The 20,958-nt window shown below is 35.2% G+C and overlaps 5 protein-coding genes and 1 long non-coding RNA gene across 9 annotated transcripts; 3 read left to right on the forward strand and 3 right to left on the reverse strand.

The window, feature by feature from the left end:
• The first annotated feature begins 2,222 nt into the window (after positions 1 to 2,222).
• On the forward strand, positions 2,223 to 4,671 carry LOC120072758 (ARM repeat superfamily protein). Its single transcript, XM_039025236.2, has 2 exons — positions 2,223 to 2,883; positions 3,523 to 4,671. Exons 1-2 carry the CDS (start codon positions 2,399 to 2,401, stop codon positions 4,373 to 4,375), a joined length of 1,338 nt encoding a protein of 445 aa, XP_038881164.1. The 5' UTR covers positions 2,223 to 2,398; the 3' UTR covers positions 4,376 to 4,671.
• A 1,328-nt stretch (positions 4,672 to 5,999) lies between these two features.
• Positions 6,000 to 8,018, forward strand: LOC120074664 (uncharacterized). Of its 2 annotated transcripts, none has more exons than XM_039027862.2 (5): positions 6,000 to 6,139; positions 6,442 to 6,556; positions 6,661 to 6,817; positions 7,441 to 7,559; positions 7,777 to 8,018. In XM_039027862.2, exons 2-5 carry the CDS (start codon positions 6,464 to 6,466, stop codon positions 7,891 to 7,893), a joined length of 486 nt encoding a protein of 161 aa, XP_038883790.1. In that variant the 5' UTR covers positions 6,000 to 6,139; positions 6,442 to 6,463; the 3' UTR covers positions 7,894 to 8,018. The 2 variants fall into 2 exon arrangements, with proteins under 2 accessions (XP_038883790.1, XP_038883792.1); XM_039027864.2 differs by having other exon boundaries at positions 6,008 to 6,139; positions 7,441 to 7,541.
• On the reverse strand, positions 6,168 to 7,468 carry LOC150036999 (uncharacterized). The gene is made up of 2 exons (XR_016528175.1): positions 7,219 to 7,468; positions 6,168 to 6,871 (listed from the first exon to the last, which is right to left on the reverse strand). It is a non-coding gene; the product is annotated as an uncharacterized LOC150036999 (long non-coding RNA).
• A 451-nt stretch (positions 8,019 to 8,469) lies between the features above and the next one.
• Positions 8,470 to 9,807, reverse strand: LOC120074665 (Ribosomal protein L34). The gene is made up of 2 exons (XM_039027865.2): positions 9,522 to 9,807; positions 8,470 to 8,966 (listed from the first exon to the last, which is right to left on the reverse strand). The coding sequence occupies exons 1-2, from the start codon at positions 9,730 to 9,732 to the stop codon at positions 8,710 to 8,712; spliced, it is 468 nt and encodes a 155-aa protein (XP_038883793.1). The 5' UTR covers positions 9,733 to 9,807; the 3' UTR covers positions 8,470 to 8,709.
• A 2,648-nt stretch (positions 9,808 to 12,455) lies between these two features.
• Positions 12,456 to 15,325, forward strand: LOC120074613 (protein trichome birefringence-like 38). Its single transcript, XM_039027779.2, has 5 exons — positions 12,456 to 12,884; positions 13,060 to 13,231; positions 13,590 to 13,765; positions 13,848 to 14,006; positions 14,731 to 15,325. The coding sequence occupies exons 1-5, from the start codon at positions 12,592 to 12,594 to the stop codon at positions 15,017 to 15,019; spliced, it is 1,089 nt and encodes a 362-aa protein (XP_038883707.1). The 5' UTR covers positions 12,456 to 12,591; the 3' UTR covers positions 15,020 to 15,325.
• A 192-nt stretch (positions 15,326 to 15,517) lies between these two features.
• On the reverse strand, positions 15,518 to 19,222 carry LOC120074614 (50S ribosomal protein L34). Of its 3 annotated transcripts, none has more exons than XM_039027781.2 (5): positions 19,098 to 19,222; positions 18,842 to 18,959; positions 18,651 to 18,727; positions 18,294 to 18,405; positions 15,518 to 15,967 (listed from the first exon to the last, which is right to left on the reverse strand). In XM_039027781.2, exons 1-5 carry the CDS (start codon positions 19,108 to 19,110, stop codon positions 15,838 to 15,840), a joined length of 450 nt encoding a protein of 149 aa, XP_038883709.1. In that variant the 5' UTR covers positions 19,111 to 19,222; the 3' UTR covers positions 15,518 to 15,837. The 3 variants fall into 3 exon arrangements, with proteins under 3 accessions (XP_038883709.1, XP_038883710.1, XP_038883708.1); XM_039027782.2 differs by having other exon boundaries at positions 19,052 to 19,209; XM_039027780.2 differs by having other exon boundaries at positions 18,842 to 19,222.
• Positions 19,223 to 20,958: the final 1,736 nt, after the last annotated feature.

The raw sequence follows: 20,958 nt of genomic DNA on the forward strand, positions 1-20,958 counted from the left end.
TTTGTACATCCCATCCAACTTTAATCTCTCAATCTTAGCATTTTCAAATGTTGATTAGGCTGCCAACATAGATGATCGAAAGTCCATAACTGCCTACTGTGTATTCCTTGTCAGTAGCCTTATGTCTTGGTCCTCCAAAAAGCAATCTGTGGTCGCTCGATCGAGCACCTGTCTGAATATCGAGCTTTAGCTCATGCTTCAGCTGAAATAATCTGGCTCCAACAACTTTTGGATGAAATAGGCATTGTGAAAAAAACTAAGTCATCCTATGGTGTGACAACTTAAGTGCTGGTGCTCTTGCTATCAACCCCGTCTTCCATGCTTGTACGAAGCATATCGAAATCAACGTTCACTTTGTACGAGATCAAGTCCTCAAAGGCAGCTTAGATGTGAGGTATGTCCCCTCTTCAGATTAGATTTCTGATTGCCTCACCAAAATTCTCACACATTCATAATTCTTCAATCTTCGAGCCAAACTCGGGGTTGTTGCTTTCCCCTCTCGTTTGACGGGGATATCAAGGATAGCAATAAAGACTGCTCGGTCAACAATGGCAAGACTACCAAGTCAAGAAAATCCAATATAATCAGCAAATCTATGTGAGTTGAAACTCAAATAATTGGCTCAACAAATTTTGTTAGGAAGGAATCTTGATGGTTAGAAATGCTCCACTCTCTCTATACCATCTATATGTTTAATCATTTTTTTTATTATTATTTCTTGCTCATCCCAAATTAGGGATTTTCCTGTATAAATATTCTTTGGATGATTGGTAATAAAGTGTAAAGAATTCATTTAGCAGTCCTCTCTTATTTTTCTTCCTTAATTATAGTATATTGCTATATAATAAAAATTTGTTATATTTAAAAATATTTTGATTCATTTCTCCATATTTTAAAATAAAAGAGAGAAAAAAAAAAAAAAAAACAAATAGAATTTTGGGTTTCAAAGTTCAAGAGGAGATTTGCATTATTTTTTTTTAGCCCAAGGTTTTATTTTTCAAACTTCACAAGTAAATTTTAAAGGAAGTCAAATGACATTTTGGTTTTTTTTTATTTTTTTTTAAGTTGTAGCAATTATTGACTTATTTCCTACCTATATTAGATATTTAAAAGAAATAATAAAAGAGATGACAAATACATTTAATGATTTAATGAACAAAAAAGAAATACGGGCGTTAAATAGGACAATCTCCTGGTAGACTTTTGAGATTCATATTTCAGAGCGTTGTTCCCATTTTTGCTGTACCTTTACCGACAAAATCTTTTAGATTTATTTAAGAAACTTAATTTTACTTAATAACAAATTAATATTAAGAGATCTGGATGCCTCGATTATTACACAAATTCCTCCCAGAAAAGCAAATTTTATTTTCTTGGAACATGAAAGATGTTTTCTTTATTCACGTCTGATCCACAGTCCATACAATAATTAACTATATAAAAATAAAAATACTTTCAATATTATTCTAGGTTTAATTATTTTACTTATTCTTTCTTTCTTTTTTTACATTAAAAAAAGTTCATTCTTTTGATATTTGTTTATTTTAGTTATTGTAATCTTAAAAGTTTGATTTTAGTCCTGTTTTTTTTTCAAAAGTGGATTATGACCCATGTTAACAAAAAATTAACACAATGTTATGAACAATGACAATATTTTTATAAATTGAATATGCAATAGTTGAGTAAAGTGGTTTAAGAAATAGCCAAAAGAAAAATAAAAAACGAAGAAAAACAATCCATAAGTAGATATTGATAAACTTCTATCAATTTTTATCAATTTCTATAAATGATAAACTTGTATCAATTTTTATGACTTATAGACGTTGATAGACTAACTTTTATCAGTTTCTATCACTTATAGATATTGATAATGATAGACGCGAATAGATTTCTATTAGCGTCTAGACATTAATAATACTGTCTATCACAATTATAATTAAATTTTATTATTTGTGTAAATATATATTTTTTTTTTTTCAAAAAAAAAAAATCTCCATTTTTAAAAGTACATACACCAAAATCCCTGGTACACGAACCAAATTAGAAAAGAAATAGATAAATTGGTATAAGGTTTGAATAATTAATATAATTAGGTGATTTATATAATAATAAAGAGAAAATGTGTTGTTAAGGCTTGAGAGCGGTATCCTTCGTACGTTATTTCTTTTTTCTGTTATTGCTTTTATTTATTTAAATTAAATCGTTAATTTAAAATTTAAAAGAAATGTCATTGTTGAGGAGGCATGGGATGATATTACTATTGGGTTGGGAGTGGTGAGTGCATGTGCCTAATGCCTTTTGCCTTCCCTTCCCTTCCCTTCCCTTCCCTTCCCTCTGTTTTCTCCAAAATCCAATCTCTCTTTCATTATTCATTAAACCCCCAATTCTCTCTCTCACCATGAATCCCATTTCCCCGCTTCCTTCTTCTTCTTCTTCTTCTCCTCCTCCTCCTCCTCCTCCTCCTCAAACACCCATTTGGGTATATTCATACATCAAGCTCCGATTCTTCAATCGAATCCGAAGGTTTCTTCGTTCCAAAACGCCCAAAAAGCCATATGTATCTCCCAAGGAATCAATCCCACCAACCAGTACTGAAGTTCTGCAAGTTGCAGACTGTAATGGTGGAATTGGTCGTGGCGCCGATGTATCTGCGGCAGCCGCGTTGCGGATGACGGTTAAGAAGCTTCACTTTGGGAGCTGGGAAGAGAAGGAGATTGCAGCCAAGATGATTGAGAAAATGTCTAAAGAAGATGCGAAGGTGAAAAAGTTAATGGTGGAGCTCCGGGTTATACCGGCCTTGGTTTCGATGGTGGCATCCGACGCCGTGGGGCGGCCGGAAGTGGCTGTGAAACCGTTGCTTGAGCTTGCTAAAGGAAGCTTCGAGTAAGTTAATTAAAATCACTAAAAATAATTTGTTCTCTGTTTTACGTTTTAAGTAGGAACAACTTCCCTAATGCTAAATAGAAGTCATTTGATGAAAATTTCATCTTATTTCAGAGTTTTGATCAACTATTATGTTAATCTTTAGATTAATCTAAATAAATAAAAGAGAAAGTGAAACAGTTTAGGCATGCAGAAGCCAATATTCAAATTGAAACTAGAACTTTACAGAAAGATGTGTAGTAGTTTGGATGTCCTCGATATTCCAAAATTTGAAAAAGGGTATACATAAATAACCAAAAGCTCCAAGGAATTAATTAAGAGAGAGAAAGAGGAAAAATGTTAAGTATATGGGTCAACTCTATATTCTGGCAAGATAGGCATGTGGTTAGTGCAGTGAAGTTTTGGATCTGTCTTAACCCAAATTACAAATCAAATGGTTAGTTGCATCATATTAATAAAAAAGATGTTTACTTTTAGGTTATGCCTATTGTGTTTGTGGGTTGGTCATTCATCTGCCTCTAAAGTCTGAATAGTTTTGGCCAAAGTCAGCATTTGCCATTTTGGCCTATTTGGCCCGACTCTGACTTGTGTGTTTCAAGAATCTGAACCTTATTTTTCTTTGTTTGTACTATTCTTCAGGAACAAGGCCCTCATGGTGGAGGCAGGAATCTTACACAAACTTCCAAGTAACATCCAAGCCATGGATGAATCAGCAAAACATGACTTTGCAAGATTGCTGTTGTCACTGTCGTCTCTGATCAATTCCCATTTCACAACTGCTTTACAGACGAATGAAAGTGGCATCCCATTCCTTGTGGAGATTCTTGATTCAACCTCAAATTTCGAGACCCAAAAATGTTGCCTTGAAACCCTGTATAACATCTCCACAGTGCTAGAAAATGTAGGACCTCTGGTCTCAAATGGTGTGGTGCACACCCTCTTGAAAATGTCCTCATCGAAAGGCCTTTCAGATAGAGCCCTCGCAGCATTAGGGAATTTGGTGGTGACTTCACAGGGAAAGAAGGCAATGGAGAGCAGCCCAATGGTCCCGGATAGCCTTATAGAGATTATGACATGGGAGGACAAACCAAAATCTATTGAGTTATCTGCTTATATCTTAATGATGTTGGCACATCAGAGCTCAGAACAGAGAGAGAAGATGGCAAAATCTGGGATCGTTGCAGTGCTTCTTGAAGTGGCATTACTGGGTAGTCCATTAGCTCAAAAGAGGGCTCTAAAGCTATTGCAGTGGTTTAAGAATGAGAAGCAAGCAAAAATGGATCCACATTCTGGGCCACAAACAGGAAGAATAGTGATTGGGTCGCCTGTAAATCAAAGAGAAGTTCGGGAAGGGAGAAAAATGATGAAGAATTTGGTGAAACAGAGCTTGTATAAGAATATGGAGTTGATTACTGGGCGAGCTAGTGCGGGAGACCCAGCAAAGCTAAAGAACTTGGTTATTAGCACCAGTTCCAAAAGTTTACCTTTCTGATGTTAATTTCTGTGCTCCATATTTTTTTTTTCAATCAGAAGCACAAAAATACTCTTCAGCAACGACCCTAAGATTGCAGAAGATGATTAGACTTAGAAGAAAGTGGGCATTCTTCTGGAGAAGCAAGAAAAGAATTTGCTTAAGGGAGCCTCATTTTTGTTGTACAGCTCTGATCATGTGGAAAAATAAAAGAAGAAGACCTATGAATTTTTTGGTTCCATTATTCTTTGTAAGAATTTAGCTTTAAAAAACTCAGCGTGAGTTTTTAATCTATTGCTCTTCTTGTTGTCATCAAATTTTATCTTTTTAGAAATTTAGGTAGGTATTTTATAAATATGTTTAAATACTATTTTGGCCCTATATTTTTTGTTTTAGTTTATTTTGGTTCATGTATTTTCAAAATGTTCATTTTAGTCTCTATTCTTTTAATATGTTCATTTTGGTTCTTGTACTTTCAACTTTAGTTCATTTTAATCATTGAACTTTCAAAAAGTGATATTTTGATCCTTTAAAAATGAAATTGAAATGAAAATGAAGGGACCAAAATTATCACTTTTTAAAAGTACAAGCACCAAAATGAACAAAAGCTGGAAGTACAATAACCAAAATAAACATTTTAAAAGTATATGGACCACATAATGAATCAAAATTGAAAATATAGATACTAAAATTAACATTTAGAAAGTACGATGATCAAAATGAACAAAACTCAAAAGTACAATAACCAAAGTAATATTTAAACCTTATAAATATTTCCTATAAAGAAAATCTTTGCGGAAGTAGAAAATTATTATCTTAAAAATCTTGAGAAGGGTTCGGAAAGAAACTTTTAGCTTTTGCCACTCTACTCTTGTTTATATCAAAAAGTGGTAAAACAAATTTCAAAGTGATCGTAAAAGATGTTTGGTTCTCGGTTGGACTATAGTAATTCCAAGTTAAGCCAAATTTATGTTCAGTAGATGGGTTTGCTTTTATCAAGCAATAACATTATTGATGGTATGTGAAGTTCCTTTTGCAGTGCATATTAACTATTACAAATTATGAAAATACTAGTTATACTCGCTCGAGTTTCAATATCTTACTCAATGAATAATTCAAATACAAATGATACAAAAATCAAAGCATAAATGTGTAGATAAGATATCTACCCCTTTCAAGTTGAAGATTTAATCTCCATTTCATATTTGTTATCTCTCTCTCTCTCTCTTTATATATATAGTCTCCAAATTTATAAACCCAAACTTGTTAAAATAGAAATCAAAACATAACTTAATTGGTTGAGATATGATATATCTATACGAAGTAGTAGAGCTTCAAATCCCCACCTCACAATTACCTTCATCTTCAATCCTTTTACATTATGATATGAATATCTAACGTGGTAACCGTTTTTATCCATCTCAATCAATTACCAAGGCTAAACCTCCCTTTAAAATTATAGAAAAGATAAAATTACGAAATAAATTGAGAAAATAATGAAAAGTACAGGTAATTAAAGAGAATATACTGTAAAAATTTCAGTACACTCTTTTCATGGGTCCCTTTCTTTTCTGAACTCTTTTTGGTCACTGTCGTTTCCTCCTTTTTGGGCACTCACTGCCAAGGCTCTCTCCCTCACCATTTCCTCTCTCATCCTTCTACGAATATGAAACTAAATGTGATCCCGTTTTATGAAGCTTAGTAATAGTAGAATCGGGATCTCAAGCAACTTCAGGATTTTACTTCTAACTTCGCTTCTGCTTCCAACTTCTTGCAATTAGGCTCGTGGGTTTCTTCTTCTTCCTCTATTAGCTTTCGTCTGAATTAGCTTGTTGGTTTACATTGAAGACGAATGGGTCATTTTGAAGTGGTGGATCATCTTGGTTTTGAAAGGCTTTTATTCCTTTGTGTGTGTTATTTTACTGCTTATTGTTGCGTTTCTAGAGAACTGGGAGACAGAGTTGGTATTCTAGAATCCAAAAAGATTGCATTGCCTTTTATTTTGTTGTCAGCCGTAGTTTTCTGCTCTACCTCGTAATTTAAACCTTCTAATCACTTCAAGTTTTGTTTCAAATTTTGGACTTCAGTTTTTCTTTTCTTCATCTGAACATGGGGCAAAACTCTAATGGCTTGGACTGGTTTGTTAATGTCTTCAAGAAGATGGAGGGCAGGTGCTTGGAGATGTGTGATGTCTTGGAGAAGGTAAAATTACCATCTCTTGTTCATATAGTTGCACAATTCCCCAACTCTTTGGCAAGCACTTACGTTCTTAAAAATTGGTAACTCAACTCCACATTCTTAAACAGGAAATGTTGAAATATGTAAAAGGGCAACCAAATTCGGTTGGTATTGATGAAGATCACTTCCAACAGCCACATTTGGATGTTGGAGAAAATCAGTCTCCTGGGGAGCATTGGGCAAATCAAAATGCATCTTCTGCGGCTGCTTTTGGTAAAGCTACAGGTAATCCTGATTGAAATTTATGAAATGGGTCTTGCTCTTGGTTTTCTGCACCAGCTATATGGTGATGATTTCCCTATTTAGGCTCTTTTCTGTGGTTCAGAAAACCCTATCCCACTCTAATAGCATTATTATTTTCTAAAACGATGTTACATAGCAAATAAAGGAAAAAATAATTCAAATCCATAGAAGGATAAGAGACGTGGGTGTTTGACCATTTAAATTAGGCTTAAGTTGCAACAATTGCACCATTTATTTCTTTCGCAAATTGAAATGTGACATTTTCAGTGAAAAGATACAATTATTGTTGTGGGTTCTCTTTCCTGAAACGTGCAAATGTGGACAATAATGTGGGTTCGAGTTCAAAAAAAAAAAAAAGAGCAATCAGTGAAAATTTCACTTACCAGATTAGACAAGGTTTGGATTTCTTGAAAGAATCAGGATTTCAGATGCTTCTATGATAATATTTTTAATTCTTGGGTGTCATTTCCTGTAAAGAAAGAAGATACAGGCACGGATATAAAAACCCTGTTAATGGACACCCATCAGCTTCGGAGAAATAAGAAAAAGAGCAATAATATGTGCTTTTGCTATATCATTCATTTAATTGAATCTTACTATTACAGAGGAGCATCTTCTCAAGACAGAAGGTCGAGTTACAATCCAATCATCTGATAAACAGAATCATCCTATTATTGAACCAAACCATTTCTCAGCTACCCAAGAAGTATGTGGTGCTCTCAAGGTATTATCATTACCATCTAAGTACGCATGCAAGTCACAATACTGTGAGAAATTTGGTAGTGCTTGGATAAGCACATGATATTCCAGAAAGAAACTGCTTCCGCCAAATTAGAAATCAAAATAGATTGTTTATAGACTTTACGAATGCTTAAATATATGCTCTCTACCAACGCCATGGTACCAACTCATATTTCGTGCCCTCTTTGACATTCTTTCAGATTGAAAACAACAAGAAGAAGCAGAGCCAAAAAGCAAATGCAATTACTGAAGAAATAGTAAAGTTTTCTCCATCCACCATTCAAAAGGATGAATTCCCTGACTGGGAGATCATTTAGATCTATGCAGTGCTTTCCTTCTAAAAGCAGAGGTGGTGAAACAATAAAATTAGTGTTGATCCTCCCAATACTACTACTATAAAGATTTATCCTGCAATGCTATGCTCTTCATTTTGTTGCTTTCACTATTTTTTCCAGTTTTCTCTGCCTATTAGCAATCACCAAGATTGAAGGGAGTTAGTTTCCCTTCTATTACCATGACTGAAGCAAAAAAATTAAAAGGTATAACCCAACATTAAAAGGAACTTGAAAGTTAAAACTTCTAACTTCTAGGTCCTTTTATCAGAGCCACACGATTGGCCTTCCCTGTAGCTAATGAATACCACTGCAACCTTTCCTTTTTTGTTTCTTTTTTGCCTCCCCACCCACCCCACCCCCCACATAATGTCTTCGGCCTTGTCAGACACCACGATGGTTAACGTACTCAAAGTTGAAATGTCAATGACAATTGTGTTTTGACATGAAAGCTACTCAAGCAAAAACAATACTAGATAGAAACTGATACAATTCAGATTTCAAACCTAAAAATGAATGACGAGATGGCCTAGTATTAGGTTAGTAACAACAAACATCAGGTTTTAAGAAGATGTACATATTTCAGTTCAGAGGAAATTTTCAAATGGACAATACGAAAGCATCAATCACATAAGCTAGTCCCATCCAGTCATTTGAATTTAACATTGACAGTTAAGAAACTTTCAAATGAATCAATAACAGAGCATCATGTAATATAGTAAGCTACCTTGACCAGTCATTCGAAGAGTGAATTAGACAACATTGCCTAATTTACCTACAAATGGTTAAAGCGGGAAAAACTTAAGCACGCTTCCCGCTGCTTGGGTTGGACTTTGTGCAGAGGACCTTCCTACCCTTAGCACGTCTGCGCTTTAGTACAGCTCTACCATTGGTGGTTCGCATTCGTCTGCGAAAGCCATGAGTCCGAGCTAAGGATTTACGCGACCTGTTTCTTTTAGTCTGACACAGTGCAGCCTTACCAGCTCTAACTACTAAGCTCCGACCCTTCCCTTGTCCGACCCCAATCTTAGAGCTCCAATCCAAACCCAAAGATAAACCTGCAAATGAGTAGTACCCCATTAAGATAATGGTACAAAATCTTGATCGATAGAATTAAGTAATGCAAGAGAAGTTCCTCAATATTGCAGGAGAGGGTGCATATATTCTTCCATTTCCCCAATACCATCTTTCATTCACTTACAATTCAAAAGGATAATAAGAGAGAAGTCCTAATAAATCGAATGCAAGCAGAAACTGACCATCCGAACAATTAAGATCGCGTTTAGTTAGCCAAATTCTAAAAATTTTAAACTATTCATGAAAAATAATAACAAACCAAAAAATTTGGAGGGAAAAATAGTGTTCATGCACTTAATTATTAAAACAAAATGGCCCTAAATCATCCACCAACCATGAAATTATTAAACCAAACAACCTTGAACGTATACAATTCGACATGCAAGGGCCTAGAAAGTGATAAACGCACACGGAAGCAAATAAATACTTCAGTGAACTACTATAGACTCCATTACATAGGCAAATGGGAAAGCAATAACGCGAAATCATTAAATTACCTGAAGTGATACAGAAATTTGAGAGTATAAATTCCTCACCTGAAAAAGATGAAGAGCAGGAGAGGGAGGACGATGAAAGAAATGAACAATGGAGCAGTCCAGAACGGGCGGAAGTGTTGTTGGCGGTATTCAGAGATACGGAGCAGCAACCTCTAAAACCAGTGGAGATTACAAGAGAAGCTGAGGGAACGCGGACGGCAGTGGCTCCGGTGGAAACCCATGGGGACGATAATACTGATATCGCTGCCATTGTTAGACTGTGAGTTCCCCCCTTTCAGCTAATTCTGGTAGGGGAGGATGAAGGAGCCTTATCCTGATGTGGTTGAACAGAACTTAATCGGGTCGGGTTTTTAGATCAAGGCATCCAATTGGGCCAATAATCCGGAAAAGCCCAATTCAAGATATGCTCTTCAAAGCCCATCATTCATTAGGCCCTTTCACATATTTCGTCCAGATGTGGAAAACAGGGTAAAAATTGGAAACAAAAAAAGATAAAAGCGCGAAATCTTCTATACACGTAATCGGCAACATTTTCAAAAATAAATATCCATCTCCTATATTTCAAAAGTACTCCAACATCATTTTAGCCCTGTTTTGTAATTATTTTATTTTTTATTTTTTATTTGTGAAAATTAAACTTTTTTTTTTCAAATTTTTATAATGATTTGCATATTTCTTAATATAATTATTAAATTCTTAATTAAATTTCAAAAAAAAAAAAAAAACAGCATCTTAAAAGCTATTTTTTTTTTTAGTTTTCAACAATATTGGAGAAACATTATGTATGTATGTATGTATGTATATATATATTCCTTCTATAAATGTTGTCTTAATAAATTTTTCGAATAATCAATATGATGCAACCCATGATGTACCCATTTACATGCATTCCTTCCATCACAAGAAAAAATAAATAAATAATTTGTCACATGACAATTTGTGATTAGATACCTAAATGAGAGTAGAGGCATCCAAGTATTTTTCTATCCAAATTCAAGTTATATACCAAAGACAAAAAAAAAAAAAAAAAAAAAAAAAAAAAAAAAAAAGTGAGGTAATTTTCCCCAAGTGGCTATGGGTTTAAAAAATGGAAAGTGAAATAAATATAAGTAATCTTCCTAAGTTTCTGTTTTTAAAAGTAAAAAAGAAAACTAAATTAATATTGTCTGATGCTCACACAATATTAAATCTTAAAAAAAGAGAGAAGTACAAAAAATAGAACTTGCCTTTTTTTTTTCTTTTTTCTTTTTTCCATGTGCATACTCTTCCAAAAAAAAAAAAAATCAGATAGAAAAAATGTCAAATTATTTATAGGAATTAAAAAAACAACACTGATAGATTTCTAATCACGTCTATCACCAAATAGTATCAATGATAGAGTTTTATCAAGATATGTTTCTATCAACCTCTATCAAATAAGATTAAATTTTATTCTTTTATATAAATAATTTCCTTTATTTTTTTATTTTTAAAAATTCCCCTAACCAAAATGAGGGTATTATTTATTAGGAATTCTTATCTAGTAAAAATATCCTGTGATTCCAGTATGTGTTGAGAGGGCTTTTTTTCTCTCTCTTGTAAGATAAAGTTTTCATACATGGGAATCAACAAAGCTTTAGCAACACGTTAGTGTGATGGGACAGACTTGATTCCATCAAATGATTCATATTTCAAATTTAATTTTAATTTGAGAATCTTTTAATGCCTTAACTTTCAATGTGTTATTCAATCAAAAAGAAAACTAATCAAATAAATAAATCTTTTCTCACTCCTTAATGTAACAAAAGTTTTCATATTTGTTCGTAGTACAAATAAGAGAGATGTAGAAATTTCGAACCTCCCACAAATAGTACATGCCAACAAAAGAAGTTTCCATAACCTATCACATGTAATTTGTATGTGTTGGGAGAAAATAGTTGAGCACAATGAAAATTTGAAAATAGTTAGCATCAAAATAACTCAACTAGATTAGACAACATCCAGCCAATTCAACATTTAGGATAGGAAAATTAAAATTACTTAACAAGCAAATTTCATTGATTTATTATCTGGGACAAAGACAATGAAACCTCCAACTATCTCTACTATAGTATGATATTGTTCACTTTGGATATGAATCATTATGATTTTGATTTTGGAACCACCAAAAGGTCTCATTACCAATGGAGATAATTCTCTTAATTTATATACCTATGATCATGCCCTTCCCTACACCATTGTGGGCTTGATTTTATTTATACTCCTAGTAATTCTCCCCCAAACGAAGTACCATTTTGAGTCACCTCTCAGTTAGATCAGTCCACTCCCAATCATGAGAGCTTGCTTTAAATCTTGAGACACCTCCAATTCATTCCATGTCAACTTTCAAATAAAGCACAAGTAAGATCACATATCACACTTGCTCTTATCAAGGTAGGGGTGATGACAAGGCTACCCAAATAGACCATAAACTATGCTCACTAAAATGTTTTATTTGAAATTTGAGGATTTCACCGCAAACAGCTAGATCTAGACCATGATACTAATATCGATTGATGAAGACAACAAAATCTTCACCTATCTTTATAATGGTGCGATATTGTCTACTTTAGGCATAAACCTTGAGACTCTGCTTTTGAAACCACCTTAAAGGCTTAATACCAATAGAGATCTTTCCTTCCTGAATTAATGTGGGACTTTGTACCCTCCTTATAATATAGATATTTGAATTTCGAAGCCAAAAAGTAGAACCATTAAAAAAAAATAAAAGAAGAAAAGTTTGGTAGTTAGATAACCAACACATAATTGAGCCATGTGCAAAATTGCTTGGTGGGCAATACGCCATGGCCCTTAATGTTCAAACCAGCACACACTGCAACACAATTCTCAATTTCAACTCCCCACAATCTCTTGTATTTCCCTTAATCAATCCAGCCAAGATAATTCAATTCCCAGCTCATGGCATAAAATTTTAAAGGATTAAAATAACAGTAACAATAATAATAATAATAATCAGGGAAGGTTCTCTCTCACCCTCTCTTTTGTTTGTCTCTATATAGACCCACTTGCTTCTGTGTACTTCTATTCCCCAAAGCCCTCCTTTCTTTTCAGTCAGAGCCCAAAATCTGAGATGGGTTTTCGATTCAGAGCTCTATCCCTCCTACTTTCACAAGCTCTATTTATCTTTTCACTAGAGACAGCAAAAGCTGAAGATTTCTACAACATAAGCAATGTGGGAAGTAGTAAGCAAGCGAGGAGGTGCAATTTGTTTGAAGGAAAATGGGTTTTTAATCCTTCTTTACCTCTTTATGAATTTTCAAGCTGTCCCTTCATAGACCCTGAGTTTAACTGCCAAAAGTATGGTAGACCAGATCGATCCTACCTCAAGTACACTTGGAAACCTAACCTCTGTGATCTTCCAAGGTACTACTTCTCATTCTTTTTTCTTCTATTCTTTCATCTCCTACGGTTTTCCATTTTAGACATATTCCTGCTTTCCTAGCGACATTTTTATGCAAATGTCAAGCTTTCTTCTTTGAGAATGTGGGAGCAAAACCAAAGCAGCCCTCTCTCTGAAAATGTGTTCATTTCTTTGAAGGTTTGACGGGTTGGAGCTTCTGAGGAAGTGGAGAGGGAAGAAGATAATGTTTGTAGGCGACTCATTGAGTCTTAACATGTGGCAGTCCTTAACATGTATGATTCAATCGTCGGCACCAAGAGCCAAAACCTCCATCGTCAGGAGGGAGTCACTCTCTACTGTGATTTTCCAGGCGAGTTCTTTACCCTTTTTCTTTTCCTCAAATTTCCTGATTCAAAGTCTCTCGCTTCACAGTATAATAATTGTCTGCTTGCTTTATTCTCTGTTCTTTATTCACTTTTTCAAAAGTTGTTTTTTGGGTTATGCTGTGCTTGGTATCCTAAACAGGACAAAACAAATAATTCAAGAAAAGAAAACTATATAATAATAATAATAATAACAATCATAATATTGATAAACATACTACAACAACAACAACAATAATAATAACAATCATAATATTGATAAACACGAATAATAACTTTATATGTCCAATAATTTCTAATAATATACCAAAGCAATGAAGAAGAGGAACAATCTGGTGTGTGCAGGAGTATGGAGTAAGCTTGCTTCTTCACAGGACGCCCTACCTTGTAGACGTAGTGAAAGAGAGGATTGGAAGAGTCCTAAAGCTTGATTCCATTGAAGGAGGCAGTGTGTGGAAGGGAATGGATGTGCTCATATTCAATTCCTGGCACTGGTGGACCCACAAAGGAAGATCCCAGCCGTATGATCAATCTCTTTTTTCATGATCACTCTGATGTGGTAGGTGATGGTAAAATCTAACGGTTGTGAGTGTTGTTGATCAGGTGGGATTATGTGCAAGTAGGAAATACAGTGAAGAAAGATATGGACCGTCTAGAGGCATTCTATCAAGGGTTGACCACCTGGGCGAGATGGGTGGAAATGAATGTTGATCCCAGTAAAACCAGGGTTATTTTCCAGGGAATCTCCCCCACTCATTATGAGTAAGTAAAAATCAACGGTTGTGATCCACTCTCCTATCAAATTAAATTTATCTAAATTTTAAAACTTCCAAAATATATATTTGAATAACATAAATATTCATTTCTATAAAGAAAAGAAAAGAAGTGTTTTCTTCTACTAGGTCAGGGACGAGGTGTGCACCCCGACCCCACCCTTCCAAGTTGCAATATATATATCCACACCACGACAGGCTAAAGTAAAAAATTTCTCCCTTTGGTTACATATCCCTTTTAATACTTCTCCAGCATTTTGGTGAGCTCAGAACATTTAGAAACACTTCTGTCCACGGAGAAGGCAGCATTGTCACGTATCCATGTCGGATTGTGGGACATTAAATCCTTTAATAATCGATACCCTTATCATGAAATTCACAGTGAATATATATTTTCTATTGTAATTTTATCACAGGTAGTGGGTAGCAAATAAAATTGGTCAAAATACACATACGAAAATGGAAATTGACGAGCAGTTCGACAAAAAAATTATTTTAATCGGCCTGCTGACGAAAAATAAGTTGTCCAAATTTTGTCTAGCTATTTAATGCAATACTATTTTTTTTTTTTTTAACTACTTTCCTTTTGGGCAGTAATCTTCAGACCAGCAAACTACATTTTGAGCTCAGAAAACTAATTATCTGCGGAATATAGGAATAAAACTTTGTTTTTTGCTTCTTAACTATAAAATCTTATGTTTCCACCTTACTAGGGGAAAGGATTGGAACCAACCAAGGAGGAGTTGCAATGGCGAAAGTGTACCACTCTCGGGGTCACTGTATCCAGCAGGGACACCACCCGCGGCAGAAATTGTGAAGAGAGTGCTGAGTAGAATGAGGAAGCCAATTTTCTTGCTGGACATCACAACGTTGTCACAACTGCGGAAAGATGCTCATCCCTCTACTTACAGCGGCGAGCACGGGACAGATTGCAGCCATTGGTGCCTTCCTGGTTTGCCCGACACTTGGAACGAGCTTCTCTATGCAGCTTTCACCATGTGAAGACCAACCATGAAACACTTGAAGCTCTTTTCGTCTCTGCAATTCTTCACAGGGAGTGTTGGATGATAGAAATTCATTCATTTGATTAACCAGCTTAACGGTAGTTGGAAGCAAGAAATGTAATGGCAACAAAGCAATTGTATAAAATATATTTTAGTTGTTGGAGTTTCTGAGAATAGTTTCAAATCGACAAGGAAAGATACGGATGAGATGGTATAAAGATGGCTGCTTGGGATTAAATTGGAATAACACGCTCTATTGCGCATCTTTAAAAGATGGATCAATTGAATTTAAGTTTGGCTTTTAGAACAACTCTATTTTCCATGAATCATATTATTGAACTAAGTGTAGATCTTATAAACCACCTATCCTCACTCATTTGGAACTAATGAGGCCAGAAAAATACACATATGACCAATGGCCCAGTTATAAAGTAGGATCCCAATCATAAATAATGATAATGTAATAACTGAAGTACCTGATATTAACTCCTTCATGTGTTCAAAGATCATTCCACGAACTGGATATAGACAGTTCATTTAATGATTATAGATACTGATAACTAAAATACGAGTTCCAAACAGTAGATTACAGAATGTTGAATCAATAAAAACTAAAATTTAGTGTTTAATCAAGATGGGAAATAACCACGTAGGAAACTGAAATGTCAATGGATACGTCAAGCTTCGCTAACTGTATAATTACAATCGTAGATGACTAAGCATCTGGAGCATGCAAGGTTTTACACTGTTTAGCGGTCTACGAGGATGGGTGAATAACCCTCAAGATCCTCGAAGAGGAATATGAGGCAACAAAAATTAGTAGCCAACATATACAGCAGCATTTACTATGTAACAGTCATCATTTTTGTCTCCCATTTCTTCCACATGCACACCACTGGAGCATATTAAGCCACCATCGACGACCTCAACATTCAGAATCTTTCCACTGCAGTAAATCAAATGATGGAAAGATTCAATAAACGTTGAAGAGAATAGTTTGAAGGTGTTCACTATCATCGGTGGAAGATAATGCCAGTCAATTTAACTGGTTCCAAGAGTATTAAATTGAAATGGAAGACCGACAGGAAAGCGAGCAAAAAGCTAGTTAATTATGATTTGATAATAAAATATGAATATTTGCACAAAAAAATATACATTGAAGTAAAATTGACGAAGTGAGTTACTAAACTAACGATTAACTTCTCCTTGATCGTATAGTCCAATCACTCTGAAGGTTGCAGTACAAGTAGCCCAGTGGAAAACGCTCGAAGGATATTGTGGTGGTTAAAGTAAAGCCAAGGTAAGTAACTTGAGACATGAAATCTAGATGACAAAGATGGAAGCATTAAGCACGATAGATTATCAGGGCAAGATGAAGCAACTCTCAGACAATCATGCCAAAATTGGAAAGGGGATCTCAACCTCAGACCGAATCATCTCACTAACAGTCTACAGCTGGCTTTGAAGAGACAGATTTTACTTGCCAGAGCCTAAAATTTAAAAATAAATAACCTAAATACCCAGCAACCATCTAGTCCTTTAAAACTGAAAAATGTCATATGAGTGCCTAGGGCCCTAGATAAAAAAAAGAACCTAGTGTGATAAGAATATCCTCTTTGGAAATCAAGGATTATTACAGCATCTTAGCCCACCAACAGAGAATACTCGCAACCTCAATCCCTTTACTGTCAATCTCCTCCAAGAAATTCAACTGACCATGTCAGTTGAGTCTTAAGTGTAGAAAGTCTGATGCTGAGTCTAGTGTCATTCTTTCCAGAAAAATAATGATAATAAATAAATCAATCAATCAAATGATGGAACTTGTATCTTGCAGTACCAGAGGCTAGTTCACCCATCCAGTTGAGATTTAGTTCACATTCTTACATACTAGTGGTTGTGGTTAAATCTTTAGCTATTAGAGTTAGAATAACTATAACATAGTTAAAGGCTGGCAATCAAAGTACTTGGACATAAGTGGTGCATCTTTGGATGCAGAGATCAATCAGAAGGATATACTGACCCGGAAAGATTTACAGATGTATGCAAACATACAAGGCCTTGCTAAAGCCTAAAACAAGCACCAAGATACTAGCTCAAAAAGTTGAGAACAATTCTTCCTTGTCGGGTCTTCATCAACTCTAAGTCAGCCTCTTCTGCACTGGTGTTCAGAGGTACAATCTTTTATCCATATTCTTAATTATGTTGATGACATATTGATCACATGAAGTAGCAAAAACGAGGATAAAAAGGTTCCTTAAAGATTTTGTTTTGACTTTTTGCCTTGAAAGATGCTAATGAATTAAATTGCTTTTTGGTAGTGGAAGAAAGAAAAGATACATCTCAAATTAACCTACCACTCAAGTTTTGCTAAGAAAGGAATCAGAAATTACAAAAATTGATTGATAAGTTATCTAATGACTTCCAGTGCGATAGGCTCTGCAGGGCTTACCACGCATGAGACCCAACATTCAAGTGTATAAATTTAGCCAATACTTGCAAAGCCTAATCACTCATCCTTTGCAAGGGGCAAGAAAAATCCTTGAGCACTTAAGGAGGAACACAAAATAAGTCTCCATATAAAGCCTGTTACACTCATAGCATTACTGTCTTTCTTAGTGAAAATTTAATTTCATGGGTGCCTAGGTAACAAAATTTTGTACTCAGATCAAGTGCAGAATCAAAGTATAAAACTTTGGCTTATGTGATTAGCAGTCGTGCCAGTGCTGTAGCTGTGAACCTGATTTACCATGCAAGGACCAAAGAACTTGAGCAATCTTCATTTTGAGAGATGCGATCATTAAAAAAGAACCGGAAATATGTATATACCCTCTTCTGAACAGATAAGCGACTATTAGCCACAACCTTGAGCTGCCTACATATTTACTTTCTTTAGAGAAGCTTGGAATGATTGAAACACCCACAAGTTTAGTGGGGATGTGAAAGCAAGCCACTAAACAACACGGCATTTTAATCTAATCAGCCTTCTTCTATAGCTCAGCAGCCTCGACAAATCGTTGTACAACATTTGTTGTGTTTGGCTTAAATCACTTGCTTCTGTACCTTGTTAGTTTTCCATCCCCTCTCCCTCTGTTCGGTTATTTTGTTAAGATGGCTGAGTTAGTAGTTTAACTTATTCCTCTTGTTGCATGCATTTGTATAAATAAAACTAATAAGCCTGACCAAATACTCAGGTGTAGCTGTTAACAAGAAAGACTGCCCTGCGTTCTCCTAAAAAATATTAGTTATCCAACATGAAATAGTTCAGCACTCACTATGGGAAGACGGACTTGACTTTTTCAATATCCAAGGATTGCTGAAGAGACACTGGAACTCCAAGTTTGATCTGTAGTTTCATTTCTCCAAATGTGACTCCAGGAATGGAACCTACATAACACCTTGCCATTAGTCCTAATTATAATATTAAAATAACGAAAGTAGGAACGTTTTTCAACAAAAAAACAATTTGCAGAAGCCAAAAGTGACCATAAAATTGAGAATCTGAACACAAAAATAAATCCAGAACAATGAAAGAACAAGGAACTAATTTCAGAAACTCATATCTCATGCCAAACGTGATTAATTAAGCAGATAACAAATAGCGCGAGAATATGAAACTCACTAGGACATACCTCTACGGAATGCTGGAATCGAATTGGAAGAGATGGCATCCCTGCAGGCTCGCATTGCAGCGGCCGTGATATCTTGGCTGTGGCAAAAGAGAAATCCAGTCGTTAATCTCATTATTTTCCCGCTGAAAATGAGTCTGTAATTGTATTCCCCAAATTAACACTTGTAACAAGGAAAACAACTGAAAATTCACCCATGTTGATCGTAGCCAACGCCCATCTCGACGAACAAGAGCTTCATGGGCGGAACTGTGCTACCAGCAGGTGCAGATTTTCCACCTTGCTCGACCTCCATGGACGACACAGCAGTAACTTTGACAAGGCGAGAAATTCGAGGCCGTGTAAGAGAGCAGATCAAATGCGCAGATGGAGAAAGATAATTAGAAAGAGAGTAAGAACGAAACCTAAAATCAGTTACACAACAGAATTGCGGATTCAGAACTATGGAACCTGTCATCTGCATTGCTAGATGCGTAAAAAAGACGCTATGAACCCATGTTCATAGTTGGAAGGGGATTTTGAAGTTGTTTCGAGATGGGTATGGATTGTGGAATGCATTTTCAAATTTTTAATTTAAAAAAATAAGTTATTTTAGAAAAGTTTATAGTGTTGCCATTCGAATTTTTTTTAAGTATTTTAAACAATTTTTATAAAACAAAATTGAATAAAAATTAGATTTTTTTAAAATATTCTTTTAAATCCATTCAAATAGACCTTTAATTGGATTCAAATATCATTTTGATATTAAAATTAGACTTTTTTTTCCCTTTTTGCAAATAAATAAAATTAGATTGGTTCGTAAATTGTTAACAAGTTTTGTCTCTGCATTCTTAATAATTCACAGAATTAGTACATATTATTTGTTCATATGTTAATAGTTTGGAAATCAGATTTAGTGTATCCCATAAGGATCAAATCCTTAGCTCCATACACCAGCTTGTAGTCCCTCGTTCTTCTAAGATACTTGATGATATTCTTAAGCACAATTCAGTTGTCTGACCCTAGATTGGATTAGTACCTACTGACTATTCCCAATACATAACAAATGTCTAGCTTAGTGCAGAGCATAACATACATTAAGTTGTCTACATCTGAGGCATAGGGAATACGTCTCATATCCTCAACTTCTTGAGATGTCTTAGGACATTGTTTCTTAGACAAGTAAACCTCGTGCCTGAATGGTAATAAACTCTTCTTAGAATTCTGCGTCGAATATCAAGTCAACATTTTGTCGATATAAGTTACTTGAGACAAAGCCAACATTCTGTTCTTGCGATCCCTAATGATTTGGATCCCAAGTACATATTGCACCTCTCCAAAATCTTTCATTTGGAATTGGGCTGCCAGCCATTCCTTAATGTCAGTGAGATACCCAAAATCATTCTCAATGAGTAGAATATTATCCACATAAAGTATTAAGAAAGCTACTTTATCATTGATGATTTTCTTGTAGATACAAGGTTCATAAACGTTTTGATCAAAACCAAAAGATTTGATCGTTGTATCAAATCTAATGTTCCAAGATCTAGACGTCTGCTTCAACCCATAAATGGATCGATTCAGCTCGCCAAATTTTTGTTCTTGACCTTGGGCTATAAACCCCATGGGCTGAGACATAAGATGTTCTTTTCAAGATTGTCATTCAGAAAATAAGTCTTGACATCCATTTTCCATATCTCATAGTCATAATATTTGGCTATGGACAAGAGAATTCTTATAGACTTAAGCATAAAAACAGGGGAAAAAGTTCCCTCATAGACAACCATTTCCCTCTAGGTATAACCCTTTGCTACAAGTTTAGCTTTGAAGGTTTATACCTTTCCAACTACATCTCTTTTTCTTTTGTAGATCCATTAACACCCTATGGGTTTGAGCCCTTTATGCGAATATATAAGCTCCCATACTGAATTAAGAGTACATAGACTCCATTTCAAGGTCCATGACGTTGACCCATTGGTCATTGTCTACGTCATTCACTACCTGTTTATAGGACAATGGATCCTTAAAACCATCATCTGAAATGACAACCTAAGTTTTAGTTAAACCCGAGCAACGGTCAGGTTGTATCACAACCCTCCCACTACATTGAGGTACTCTGGACGATTGAGAAGGACGAGACTAACCTGAAGTGTTGGCTTCTTCATTAACTATTGGTGAAGGACCAACTGCATCAACAACCTTGGTTGATTCTTCAGTAGCTTCACTTAATACTATTTTGCTACGTGGTTTATGATCTCTCATGTGGTCTTCCTTTAAACATGTAGCATTTGTCAATAAAAACACCTTATTTTCTTGAGGGTCATGAAACATA

The sequence above is a fragment of the Benincasa hispida genome, chromosome 3 (assembly GCF_027475165.1).
Source record: "Benincasa hispida cultivar pf3 chromosome 3, pf3_genome.v1.1, whole genome shotgun sequence".
In the NCBI taxonomy this organism is placed as follows: domain Eukaryota; kingdom Viridiplantae; phylum Streptophyta; class Magnoliopsida; order Cucurbitales; family Cucurbitaceae; genus Benincasa; species Benincasa hispida.